At 46.4% G+C, this 14,798-nt stretch overlaps 1 protein-coding gene across 1 annotated transcript in view; it reads left to right on the forward strand.

Annotated features, from left to right (window-relative positions):
- The first annotated feature begins 3,736 nt into the window (after positions 1 to 3,736).
- The window catches only part of LOC309565011 (beta,beta-carotene 15,15'-dioxygenase-like), a 50,854-nt gene continuing 39,792 nt past the window's right edge, over positions 3,737 to 14,798 (forward strand). The window contains exon 1 of the mRNA XM_082269743.1: positions 3,737 to 3,909. Within this exon, the coding sequence (XP_082125869.1) occupies positions 3,813 to 3,909 (97 nt within the window). The 5' untranslated portion in view covers positions 3,737 to 3,812. The remainder of the gene's footprint in view (positions 3,910 to 14,798) is intronic.

Genomic DNA, 14,798 nt, shown 5'->3' on the forward strand with positions numbered 1-14,798 from the left:
GGGTGCTACACCAGTAATGTCGGCGATCAGCAATTTTTAGCGGGACTGCGACATTGCGGCGGACAAATCTAACATTAAGTGCTTCTTTTTGGGGACCAGTAACACCAATACAGTGATCAGTGTTAAAAAAAATGCACTGTTACTATACTAATGACACTGGCAGGGAAGAGGTTACCATCATAGGCAATCAAAAGGTTTGTAATCCAATTCAAACAAGAGAGAGGGTGACCGCAATTCAGGATGCAAGGAAAAAATGTTTTATTCCGTGAAACCATCCAACATCAAGAAATATGTTCACAATAACATCTGATGCGTTTGATGCATCAACCGTGCCCTCCTCTGTCTGTGTCACGATGTTATTATGAACATATTTCTAGATGTTGGATGGTTTTACAGAATAAAACATTTTTTATTCCTGGAATGCGGTCACCCTCTCTCTTCTTTGGATTACAAGGTCAGACCATGGATCAGCACCCGGCTACCAAAGAGAGGATTACTTTCACCTGGCGTGGTGTTGTCTTTTCTCTTTCTTGCAGCAATCAGAGGGTTAAATGTGTTCCCTGGGAGTGCTTGCTAACTGTTGGGGGATGCTTTGATTGGGGGGAGAACAGAGATCCATATTCCTGCTTAGCAGAAACACAGGATCTCCATCTTCCCTTCTGACAGAACAGCGATCTGCCTTGTTTACATACGCAGACCGCCATTCTGCCTCTCTCGGAAAGGATCGCTGGACCTGCTGATTGGCTCCCGCTGTGTCCAATCCCAGTGGGAGCGGATCGCCGGCGGCACGCATGTGCGCCCCAGACTCGGAAATGTGAATGACGTACAGGTATGTGATTTCACGCTAAAGGGCTGCCCTGCCACAGTATATGTACGTGGGGTGGTCCGGCAGCGGTTAAAGTCCAGCCCTGAACTTTGCTTTTATATCATTTTTTTCTTTCCACATACAGCGGTAGCGAGGCGCCAGCAGTGCGCACCCCAGACCATCCGAAAGAAAAAAAACCGTACAGATATGTGATTTCACGATGAAGGGCCGCCCTGCCACAGTATATATGCATGGGGCAGTCCGGAAGCGGTTAGGGTTATTGAATAATTGTGTGCAGAAAACGAATAATTTAGTCATAACATGAATCAAATCAGTGGCGGCCGGTGTACTGAGGGCACAGGGGCACCGCCCCCCCATCCATGCATCCGGCCCCGTAATCTGCATGCAGGGGCGCCGGACGCATGGAGTTCAATGGGGATTTTCTTTTTTGCCATCACCTGATTAGAGCCAGAGGCTCTAATTGGGCGATGCAAAGGGTGGACCCGGGGCGCAGAGCAGTGCGTCCCGAGCCCACCCATTGTGTGACAATAGCGAATGAAAATTGTCACACCGATCCTCCTCCTGGCCAATCAGGAAGCGCGTCCCATACGCGCTTCCTGATTGGCCGCAAGGCAAACCCCATGCCATTGGCCGAGGAGGAGGTGGGAGCGGAAGGACTGGAAGAGACGCGCCGCCGGTCACCGGGACTGAGGAGAAGCCGCCCACCGCCGCTGCTGCTCCAGGTAAGTAAGGGGGCACGCACGCTGATCTCTGCATTGGGGGCATGTATGCTGGTCACTACATTGGGGGCATGCACGCTGATCTCTGCATTGGGGGCATGTATGCTGGTCACTACATTGGGGGCACGCACGCTGATCTCTGCATTGGGGGCATGTATGCTGGTCACTACATTGGGGGCACGCACGCTGATCTCTGCATTGGGGGCATGTATGCTGGTCACTACATTGGGGGCACGCACGCTGATCTCTGCATTGGGGGCATGTATGCTGGTCACTACATTGGGGGCACGCACGATGATCTCTGCATTGGGGGCATGTATGCTTGTCACTGCATTGGGGGCATGTACGCTGGTCACTGCATTGGGGGCATGTATGCTGGTCACTGCATTGGGGGCATGTACGCTGGTCACTGCATTGGGGGCACGCACGCTGATCTCTGCATTGGGTGCATGTATGCTGGTCACTGCATTGGGGGCCTGTACGCTGGTCACTGCATTGGGGGCATGTATGCTGGTCACTGCATTGGGGGCATGTATGCTGGTCACTGCATTGGGGGCATGTACGCTGGTCACTGCATTGGGGGCATGTATGCTGGTCACTGCATTGGGGGCATGTACGCTGGTCACTGCATTGGGGGTATGTATGCTGGTCACTGCATTGGGGGCATGTACGCTGGTCACTGCATTGGGGGCATGTATGCTGGTCACTGCATTGGGGGCATGTACTCTGGTAACTGCATTGGGGGCATGTATGCTGGTCACTGCATTGGGGCATGTATGCTGGTCACTGCATTGGGGGCATGTATGCTGGTCACTGCATTGGGGGCATGTACGCGGATCTCTGCATTGGGGGAATGGTATGCTGGTCACTGCATTGGGGCATGTATGCTGGTCACTGCATTGGGGGCATGTACGCTGGTCACTGCATTGGGGGCATGTATGCTGGTCACTGCATTGGGGGAATGTACGCTGGTCACTGCATTAGGGGCATGTACGCTGGTCACTGCATTGGGGGCATGTATGCTGGTCACTGCATTGGGGGCATGTACGCTGGTCACTGCATTAGGGGCATGTATGCTGGTCACTGCATTGGGGGCATGTCCGCTGATCTCTGCATTGGGGGCATGTATGCTGGTCACTGCATTGGGGGCATGTACGCTGGTCACTGCATTGGGGGCATGTACGCTGATCACTGCATTGGGGGCATGTATGCTGGTCACTGCATTGAAGGGGCATGTACGCTAGTCACTGCATTGGGGGCATGTATGCTGGTCACTGCATTGGGGGCATGTCCACTGATCTCTGCATTGGGGGCATGTATGCTGGTCACTGCATCGGGGGCATGTACGCTGGTCACAGCATTGGGGGCATGTACGCTGATCTCTGCATTGAAGGGGGCAGGTACGCTGGTCACTGCATTGAAGGGGGCATGTACACTGGTCACTGCATTGAAAGAGGGCATGCTGGTCACTGTGCATTGAAAGGGGGCACGGTAGTCACTGTGCATTGAAAGGGGCATGCTGGTCTCTCTGCATTGAAAGGGGGCACACTATACCTTAATTACTGAAGGCCCCTTTCACACTTTTGTGACCTCAAAGTCACGCAATTTTTTACAGCGTTTTTTGCCTGCAAAGCAATGCCTATTACATTTTTCTGTTTGCGCCCCCCCAAAAATTTTGAGCACCAGCCGCCACTGTGAATCATTCTGGTTATCATTGCTACTACAACTACAACTTCTATTCCTGTGGGATATTTCCTATGCTGACAGCTCTCCTGCTGCCTGTCCCTCATATAGGAATACCGTTAAGATCAATGCCTGAGAGTTAGCCAAGGGGTCCCATTGGTATTTTGCTATGGGGGCCCATTAAGTAGGTAGGCCTAGATTCCAGTGTGATTGTGTGCTGAAGTAACACTGACAATGGTAGTTATACGTAACATTGAAATGTTTATATTCCTCATTTCCTCTCCGATAAGCAGCACATGACGCTGTCTAGTAACCACATGTATATGACGACATTACATTTGCATTTGGTACAGCACAGGTTAACCCTACGTTTGTTTTCCTGAACCTTTTTTCTCCTAGGATAGAGATAAGCTCCTTGTTCCTGACACAGGGAGGAGGAGAGTGAGGGAGTGAAGGGGCTGGTCGCTCATTGTGCAGTTATAAACACACTATCAGCCATGCTGTACTTTGACCAAGACATCTCTATAAATAAGCTGAGAGGAGGAGAAGTGGAAGGCAGGCAGAGCTGAGGCTGTGTACCAGACATGGAGAGTACAGATGACTCAGTGGAATCTGTGGTAGGAGTCCTCTTCTCCAAAAACCGCCAGGAGTGCCCTGAGCCAATAAAAGCAGAGGTACAAGGTAAGCCCTATTGTTTTTCAGGACCGCCTGGCTCATTCGATGTACGCAAGACGGGACAGCAACATATTCTATTTTGTATTTTTACCATTTTTCATTGTTATACTACAGTTTGCACTACCTTAAAAATTGCCATCAGGTTTATTTATTATGGCAGTGCAAAGTGCAGCGATAATATGTATTTATCGCAGGTATTTACAGGGCACCGACAATTTACACAGTGTGTTACATATTGTACGTTCACATCAGGAGCTTACTATATAAAGGGTCATTGATATCAGCAAACCATATTGATCCTGGTGCATTGCACTGTTTACTTTTCAGTCTTTTTTTTGCTACAACTTTGTTGAAATGACACAAATGATAGTTCTGTAAAATGCAGTGTCATTGTGATGTATTTTTGGAAAAAAAAAGTGGTGTATGTAGTTCAGTGGTGTGAATTTACGTAATTGAAAACAAGGTAAATTTACAGAGCGCCGACAATTTACACAGTGGTTAATGCCTGGTACACACTATGAGATTATCGGACGAATGATTTTTTTTTTTTTTTTTCGCATGCTAATCTCATATCGAAAATTAAGAGATTTATAAAGTTACGAAAATTCTCGTAGGACAGATTAAAAAATCTGATGTCATGAAATGTGTTGTAGTGTATTTGTATTATATTTTCGAATGACAACTGTACTGATTAAACGATTGGTACTCTGACGATATGCCAGACCTTCAAAATTTATGCGCCAGTGATTTCACCGGCTGCATCCAGGGTAAATATCTCTAAAACGGTGCACGTTTTGGAGATATTAATTTTACCTACAGGTAAGCCTTATTATAGGCTTACCTGTAGGTTAAAAAATCACACAGCGGACTTTACTATCGCTTTAAGCTGATCATACAGTGGTCAAAATTCAGCCGGGTTCAGCAGGGCCCAGATGAATTTCAGTCGGTGTGTGGCGGTCTCTGTTGGCCAGAAGTCGAACATTTGATCAACTCCTGTCAAACAGATACGTTGGAAAACTTTTCTTGATCAACGGCTGCAGCCACTGATCTGTGTATTCTGACAACAGTGGTTCCCGCTGCCAGAATACAATGTCCCGGTTGGGGGGGGGGGGGGGTGAATTGCTTCATCCACCTTGTGGATGGAGAAATCTGTCTGGCTAAACAAAAAAAACACAAAAAGTAAGTGTGTGTGGCTCGCATAAAAAGCATAGTAGGACAAATTTAGACAGGTACCAATTTACCTACCAGCATGTCTTTGGAACGTGAAGGAAACCGGAATATCCAGAGGAATCCCACACAAACACAAGGAAAACCTACAAACTCCTTGCAGTTATTTTTCTTACAGGGTTTCGAGCCGGGGGGACCAGTGTTCTACCGAAAACTCCAACAACGTTATTATTGGTGTTTTCACAGAACACCAGCAGCCTTTACACTCCGATAGATGCTATAATTAGTGGAGATTGTTAGCCCGCCCACTAGTAACCAAAAACATGGCCGCCTCCAAGGCGGCGACAACTAGCGGGTAGCGATGGGCCTTATGTATGTTCAACTCGAACATCAGGCGTTCGTGTGTTCGCTAAACACGCGAATACCCAGAGCGCTCGGCAGGAAGTTCACCGACGAGTGCCCCATAATGCACTGCACGATTGCAGTGCATTAAGTGCTTGTGTTTGGCCAAAGCATGCACCTGACCTGTAGGCTTTGGCCAATCACAGCACAATGTCCTGTCAGAGCCATGAGTGGTCAAAGGCAGGGTGCCTTTGGCCAATCATGGCTCAGGGGCTTAGTCCACACCCCACACTATATAAGGCTGCTTACATGGCAGCCCTTTGCAGTGTGTTAGGAGTGAAAATAAGGCAGGTAGTTAGTGGATTGTGCTTTCAGTCAGTTTAATGCAGTCAGTGCAGTGTAGTGTAGGGCTTATTCTTGTGTAACCCGGTGTGGTGCTGTAGTGTAGTGCTGTGCTGATTCTTGTGTAATACAGTGTAGTGGTGCCACTAAAGTGTTGGTGTATAGAACACATTGTGTATGTTGATGTATACAACAATCGCAGTTGTTATTCCTTTGGCGTCAGGGTTTTTTTGTCCATAGCAGCACTAATAATATTTAGGGCATAATTGGTGTCCCCCTTCTGCGTTACAGGTGCTATTCCTTCTGCATCAGCAGGGGTTTTTTTTGTGGCGCAGCAGCACTAAAATTATTTAGGGCATAATTGCTGTCCCCCCTTCTGCGTCGCAGCTGCGTCAGCAGGGTTTTTTTTCTGGCACAACAGCACCAATAATAATTAGGGAATAATAGCTGCCCCCCCTTCTGCGTCGCAGGTGCTATTCCTTCTGCACCAGCAGTGCGCTTTTTTTTTTCGTGGCACAGCAACACTAATAATATTTAGGGCATAATTGCTGTTCCCCCTTCTGCGTCGCAGATGCTTTTCCTTCTGCGTAAGCAGTGTTGTTTTTTTTCCGTGGCACAGCAGCACTAATAATAGTTAGGGCATAATTGCTGTCCCCCACTTCTGTGTCACAGGTACCATTCTTTCTGCTTCAGCAGGGTTTTTTTGTGGCACAGTAGCACTAATATTATTTAAGAAATAATTGCTGACCCCTTCTGCATTGCAGGTGCTATTCCTTCTGCATCAGCAGGGTTTTTTTTGTGGCACAGCAGCACTAATAATAATTAGGGAATAATTGCTGTCCCCCCCTTCTGCGTCGCAGGTGCTATTCCTTCTGCATCAAGCAGTGTGTTTTTTTGTGGCACAGCAGCACTAATAATATTTAGGGCATAATTGCTGTCCCCCTTCTGCATCACAGGTGCTATTCCTGCTACCTCAGCAGGGTTTTTTTTGTGGCGCAGCAGCAGTAATATTATTTAGGGCATAATTGCTGTCCTCCCTTCTGTGTGGCAGGTACCATTCCTTCTGCATGAGCAGGGGTTTTCTTTTTTTTGTGGCGCAGCAGCACTAATATTATTTAGGGCATAATTGCTGTCCCCCCGTTCTGCATCGCAGATGCTATTCCTTCTGCGTCAGCAGGGGTTTTTTGTGGAACAGCAGCACTAATATTATTTAGGGCATAATTGCTGTCCTCCCTTCTGCGTTGCAGGTACCATTCCTTCTGCATCAGCAGGGGTTTTCTTCTTTTTTGTTTAGGGCATAATTGCTGTCCCCCCTCCTGCGTTGCAGATGTTATTCCTTCTGCGTAAGCAGTGTGTTTTTTTTTCCCGTGGCACAGCAGTACTGATAATATTTAGGGCATAATTGTTGTCCCCCCTTCTGCGTCACAGGTACCATTCCTTCTGCATCAGCAGGGGTTTTCTTTTTTTTTTGTGGCGCAGCAGCACTAACAATATTTAGGGCATAATTGCTGCCCCCCCCCCCACCTTCTGCATTGCAGGTGCTATTCCTTCTGCATCAGCAGGGGTTTTCTTTTTTGGCTTTATTAGGTTTTTCTTAATAAAAAAAACTATTATAAAATGGCTTATAACTCCCCGCTGACTTCCAAAAGTTCATTGGTGTGGGCTTTTTTCAACACATGTGCAGCAGACCACTTGCAATCTCTGTCTGAAGCAGATCAAGCATGGCCAAAACACCAGCTGCTTGGGCACCACATGCTTGACAAGATATATGATGACCTGCCATGCAGTCCGTTGGCAACAGCACCTGAAAGACCCACATCATAATAGAATGCAGACTTCTCCTTGCTCATCATCTGGGATCTCTACCCCTACTATACCTCAAAAAGAAGTCCTCTCAAAAACCTGCACTGAGAGGGATGATGGTATAGCAATGGGTGCCACAGGTACTTGCACCCAATCTGCTAGCAGTACACCACCTGTTGATTTCACCACCAGGCAAATTTCGCTACCCCAGTTGCTGAACCAAATAAAAAAACTTTCCCAGCTATCCACATGTTTAGCGTCTAAATGCTAAGTTTGCCCAAATTTCTAGCACTACAACTGCTGCCTTTTCATCTGGCAGACTCTGCCCCTTTCCTGAATTTGCAGAATGTACTGTACCACAGTGGGAGGTTCCAAGAAATGTCTTCTTTAGGTAAGGCCATTCCAGCTCTGTATCATCATGTGGAAGGCAATGTTTTGGCCTTGTTGGACAGAGAGGTCAACAGGAAGGTTCACATTACTGCTGACTCATGGTCCAGCATGCATGGTCAGGGACGTTACATTTCCTTCACAGTGCACTGGGTAACTCTGCTGGCAGCTAGGAAGGATGCAGGACAGGGTTCAGTGCTGGAGCTTGTTTCGCCACCACGCCTCCAAAAAGCTGGTGGTGATTCTGCCACATCTGTCTGCTCCACCCCTCCTCTTCTTCTTCCTCTGTGGCCTCTTATGCTGAATTAATAAATTGTGATGCGTAATTACAGTGCTTCTATTACATGTGCAGATAAATAAATCATTCAATAAATATTATAAAGTAATTGTAGAAAAAATAAATATATAAAAGAAAATTGCCACACTAGCCAAAGTGTTAAAACACATGCACAACAGTGATCAGAACTTGTGAATAAATGTGCATAATCACTGAGTATATATATATATATATATATATATATATATATACATACATAAGTCCAAACGTATCAAATATCTGTAAACAATGCACACTCTTGAAAAGTGACAGTAGTGCTGTGAACGATCACCTCCTGTGATCAAATAGTTAATTCACTTCCCAGTGAGAGGTGATTAATGAATAGTCCACTTCAAATGTGAAAAATATGTGTCCAATAGATCCTCCGTGGTGAGTGACGCCTCCACCTCAGACACCCTGTGTGAATGGGTCCTCACCTCAACTCCAGTGACCTCGCACTTAAGCTTGGTCTAAAAACACAGTGAACCTTCTCAGGATCACCCTCCTTGGGGTTAGAGATGGTTGATCAATCCCCCAGATGAGGGTCCCAATCTGGTTAGATTCCCCTTATGATGGTCGATCGATGTGCCATATAAAAGGGGCAGAGATTCTGTCAGCTCTGCGGGGGCAGGCTCAGAGGTGGGTGACACCATGGCAGCTTGAGCCAGGAAAGGTTGTATGTGAAAATGGCGCCAACCTTCTCTCCACCCTCCGACAGGGACACTTGACACATATTCCATGCTTGGCACATGTCCTGAATTTGATAGTGCAGCGTTTCTTGAACAGGTACCCGGGCTTACAAGATCTTCTGAGGCAGACCAGAAAAGTCTGTGGTCATACAATGCCAGTGCTCGGTTGGCTGACATTCAACGGGAATTCAACCTGCCCACCAACCGCCTCATTTGCGACATGCCCACCAGGGGAATTCAACATTGGCAATACTGCAGTGGCTGCACACACAGCAGAGGGCCATTGATGAGTACCCGTGTGAGTATGGCACAAGGACAGGCTCGGGGGAGCTTGGCTTCTTTTCGCCACGCCAGTTGCTGCTGATAAAAGATACATGTACTGTCCTGTCACCATTTAAAAAGGCCTTAAATATGGTGAGCCGCGACGATGCACGCATCAGTGACACTATCCCTCTAGTCTTCCTGCTGGAGCACACACTTCATGGAATTATGGACAGTGCACTTGAGGCAGAACAGCGGGAGGAAGAGGAGGACTTCCTTTCCTCACAAGACCCCCTTTATGCAGATACCATTCCTGCGGGGCTGCAAAACACAAAGGAAGAAGAGGAGGAGGAGGAGGATTGTGGCAGCATGGATGTAGAGGATAACATACAGAAGTCTTCAAGGGATGGTTTTCGTTCCCCAGAAACCCCAGGAGTAGTACGTTGCTGGGGAAAGGTTGCTCCTGAAAATCTCATCCTTAGTGACCCAGAGAACTCAGAATCTCAAACTTAGGCTGCATGGGCTCCCTAAATTCTGCAAAGCCTGCGAAAGGACCAGAGGATTCGTGGTATCAAGGAGAGGGATCATTACTGGTTGGCAACCCTTCTTGATCCAAGTTACAAGAGTAAAGTTGCAGAGCTAATCCTGCCTTTGCAGAGGGAGCAGAGGATGAAACATCTTGAGAACGCCTTGAAGAAAAATTTGTGTAACACCTTTCCAGACACTGGGAGGTTACCATTTCCAGGACAACGTGTTTCTGAGGCTTCATTCAGTCAAAGGAGGAGCGGTGGAGAAGGCACCTGGCTGACCGATGCCTATATACAATTCTTTAGTCCTCAGCGCCCAGGGCTGTTAGGTTTAAGCAACCATTGGCAGCGTCTGCATCATATGGTGCAGGATTATTTAGGGGTAAGAGCAGACTTGGAGACCTTTCCAACTGACCACCAACTGGGTTACTGGGTCTTGAGGATGCTTCTGGAGGTTTTGTGATGGATAAAAGAGACTCCACAGACTCTGTTGTCCGGCTGATTATAATCAAAATGAATCAGTCCTGGATCAACAGCTATCAAGCCCCTGATGCTGATGTAACTGATTGAATTTTCTAGGGATCTGGGATCCCTTGAAGACTGCCTATGCTGCCTATCCTATTCCTTAATCTTGATAATGCTAGCTTCCAACAATGTTTTTGGTTTAGGACACCACCAACATCCAAGGCCCAATTTTTCTGCAGCTGTTTGACAGGTGAATGTAATTTCAATTTTTTATTCAAATGTTTACAGCAGGGCCCATTCCTGCACCCAGCAAGAGTAACTGTAAGGGGTTACAGTGTTCAGGCACCACCAACACCCAAGGCCCAATTTTTCTGCACCTGTTTGACAGGTGTATGTCATTTTAATTCTTTTTTTCTCATTTTTAACAGCAGGGCCTGTTCCTGCACCCAGCAAGAGTAACTGTGAGGGGTTACAGTGTTCAAGCACCACCAACACCCAAGGCCATATTTTTCTGCACCTGCTTAACACGTGCATGTAATTTAAATTTTTTTCCCTAATTTTTAACAGCAGGGTCCGTTCCTGCACCCAGCAACTGTGTTTTAGTGTTCAGGCACCACTAGGGACGAGTTAACTGTTTGGGCTGAGCATAAGTTTGGCCTAAACATCGCCCATTCAGGGTACTCTTCTAACAACTGAACTTTCTCGGCACTCGGATGTTCGCTCACTAAGTGTGCAGTCAATAGGTTGTTAATGCTTCCCTGCTGAGAGCTGAATTAAAAAAAATAATTGTAAAAGAAAATGTAAATTTGAAAAAATTGGGGTAAAAACAGCAGAGGGGATCCTTTGGGTCTTGTATGGCCTTTAAGGGGAACCCCATGACAAAATTAACAAAAAAAAAGGCGTGGGGTCCCGCCCAAAATCTATACCAGGCCCTTTGTGGATGGTGCTTTGGGGTGCCCCAAAGCACTCAGACAGTTTTGACAAGTCCTTTATTTAAAAATAAAAAAATAGTGTCCCCTGATGTAAATTTATTGTCAATCACGCTGCCCGCCGCACCCGCCGACCCGAAAAAAAAATCTGCTCTTGGTGAACGCTTCCCACGGACTGCCTATTCGCAGTTTGACAGTGCCTATATAGGGAATGGGCGGGACCACATCGGTGATGTCATTTGGCAGCCCTGACTCAGACAATGTCACTGACCCAGCATGCAACTGCCCGTGATGTAATGAGGGGCAGGACCACCCAGTGATGTCACCAGCATGGCCCCGCCCATTCTATATATAAGGACTGTCAAACCGTGAGTAGGCAGTCTATGTGAAGTGTTCACCGAAAGCAGAGCTTTTTTTTTTCTTTCAGTTCGGCGGGGGAGCGTGATTGATGATGGTTTTACATCTGGGGACACTATTTTTTATTTTTATTTTTGAATAAAGGACTTGTCAAAAACTGTCCTATGTGTTTATTTTTTTGTACACCTCTTTGGTGAATGGGTATGGGTTCGATGTACCCAATACCATTTCACATAGGGGAGGGCCGGGATCTGGGGGCCCCCTTTTAAAAAGGGGGCTTCCAGATTCCGATAAGCCCCCCCACCCGCAGACCCCAACAACCACAGCCCAGGGTTGTCAGGAAGAGGCCCTTGTCCCCATCAACATGGGGATAGGGTGTTCTGGGGTGGGGGGGTCTGCCCCAGAGCACCCCCCTCATGTTGAGGGCATGTGGCCTGGTATGGTTCAGCTCACTCCCCCCCCTTTTCCTGACCGTCCAGGCTACATGCTCGGATAAGAATCTGGTATGGATTTTGGGAGGGGGGGGGGTACATATGCCGTCTTTTTTAAAATTATGGGTTCCCCTTAAAATCCATACCAGACCTGTTTTTTTTTTTGATCTGTATTCCCAGGACTCGGCAATAAATTATAGCCGTGAGAAAAAATTACTTTTTTCCTTTAAAAATATCAGTATTGCTGCAGCAGGCTCCATACATCGTACAGATGCACATCTTTAAAGGCACATTAAGGGGACCTCCCAGGAACGATATTCAAAGGAATTTTTCATTTTTATTGTTTCACTTTAAGCATCATTAAAATCACTACTCCTTTAAAAACAATTGTTTTAAAAACATTTTTTTGCATTGATACATTTCCCCCAGGGCAGTATCCAGGTCCCCATGCATTTTCTGGCAATACCTTGCATATAAGCCTATAAAATGTGGACTTTTGATTTTTCATGTTCGTGTCCCATAGACATTAATAGAGTTCACATGTTTGCTAGAACTTTTTCCCTGTTTGAGATGTTCTGCTGTGAACTGAACAGGGGGGTGTTTGGCCCATCCCTACTAGCGGGCGGACTAACAATCTCCACTAATTATAGCATCTACTGGAGTGTAAAGGCTGCCAGTGTTCTGTGAAAACACCAAGTGGTCGAAATCTTCATTTCTTCCTGGTGTACACTCACCGGAAATAACGTCGTTGGAGTTCTCGCAAAGTTGGAGTTTTCGGCAGAACACCAGGACCCTAGTGCTGCAAGGCAGAGCTGCTAGCCGCTAAGCCACTTAAAAAAGCAGAAACCTATTACAACCAGTCAGTTCTCAGTTTACTATAGATCAGGGGGATGGAAAATATATTTAGTGGTAATATGTTTTCGCATGCTTCTCAGAGCATTGAAGATGTCCAATATAGAGGATAACCATTAGAGCTTGTGCACACCTGCCTGCACACTATAATGTGGGCATCCTGGAGTATCTGTGTTAGTGCAGTGAGGGGTGGTACAATACATTTTTAAAACACAACGGGGGTTATTTACTAAAACTGCATGGTGCAATATGCATTGCGTCTTTGGTGCGTCTTTGCATAGAAACCAATCAGCTTTCAGGTTTTATCATCAAAAGAGGATGTAAACCAAGTCTGCAGGCTTGTACCTACAGGTAAGACTTATTACCATGAGTATCTCATAAACGTTTACAGTTTAGGCGATATTCACACTTCATGCAGCCGGTGATGTCAAAGGCGCATGCGATCTGAAGGGACAGTATACCCATGCCATCCCTTCAGAGCTCCGTGCTGCGGTGAGCATGGGCGGGAGTGAAGTCATCGTGGAACGGCCAATCAGACGGCCTGAGGACGCCAACCTGGAAGGAAGAACGGGTGAAGATGGAAGCCTCTGTCAGAGCTGACAGTGCGCCGGTGCAGGGCTTTATTCTAAGATAAGTATTTCATAATGTGCAATTATGCTATGCATATTAGCACAATATGCCATTACTTTGCAGGGTTTAAAAAAAAAAGAAAACTTGGACATGGTTTACTTCCTCTTTAACTGAACAAGCTTACGTTCAACGCTGATTGGCTATCATGCACAGCTGCACCAGATTCTGAGTGCACCAGTTTTAGTAAATCTACCCCAGTGTACTATTTAATTATTATTTTTTTTTAATTTATTAAAATGTATTAAGTGACGCAGAATGACACTTTATTCTTTTCTATGTTTCATAGCGTGTTGCAACATGCCGCAAGGCAGTGTGTTGCATAAAAATGCTGCATATCTGCATTTTCATGGAACACGCAACAACCCAACTCAATGCAGCATTACCATGTGAACAGGGAACATAGAAAACAATTGTTTTCTATGCACCCTTGTATTAAGCTAGTGCGGAAGCCGACAGGCTCAGAGAGGCACACTGACAGATGTCTATGTAGAGAGCTGATAGAACTGGAAGGAGAGAGCCTGAGGAGCTGATCGGTACAGTGGGAAGGTTTTGTGCTGCTGGGAGAGTGTTACCTAATGCCCCATACACACGTGCAGATTATCTGCAGACTTTTGTCTGCAGACTTACCTTTTCTATGTAGTGCAAGGGCCTGCCGGATTGCATACAAATTGAAAGTGTTTAGGTTTGACCTCATATTATATGGTTTTGGTAAGTCTGCAGACAAAAGTCTGCAGATAATCTGCACGTGTGTATGGGGCATAAGAGACGTCTCGATGCTCTCCTGCCACTCTGCTACTGGGTCAATTTCTTTCTGTTAGTGCCTGCACACTGCAAACCCCAGGAGCCATGCAGCTGTTCTTCACTGCAGGTCAGGATATGCCGGATCCCTGCTTTACAAATCTCAGGTTCTCTTTTTCCAGTTATAGTGCTTTTCAAAGGGCATCTGACAGACAGTATGGAGGTGTTATATCGCCTTCTCACCGCTTGATTTAACACTATAATGCTGCACTGCCACACTGCAATAACATGCATTGCATCCGGTTGTGGTGCAGCCCCATTGAACTCAAAGGGCGAGACTGATAAGTGGTGCCGCTCATTGAACTCTGTACCCGAAGCAAAGAATTGTGGCTGCGGCATGTGAACAGTCCCAACCAGCTCTTATTTTACAGTTTGGTCCGAAAGAGACCTATTTCATGACCTATTTTGTTCCTATTATTCCTAGTGTCAGGTGTTTGTTTTCTATATGTTTACGTACTTACGGACCTTCCTAGGTCCAGAATATATATTGAGCAGAATTAAGATTGGCCCCCACAACGATCCCAGTTTCTCGTGTGGCCCCTTGGGAAAATGAATTGCCTACCTCTGCATTTTTCTTAACAACTCTCTAGCAGCAAATA

The sequence above is a fragment of the Pelophylax lessonae genome (genome assembly GCF_965119305.1).
Source record: "Pelophylax lessonae genome assembly, chromosome: 10".
NCBI classification, from domain to species: Eukaryota; Metazoa; Chordata; class Amphibia; order Anura; family Ranidae; genus Pelophylax; species Pelophylax lessonae.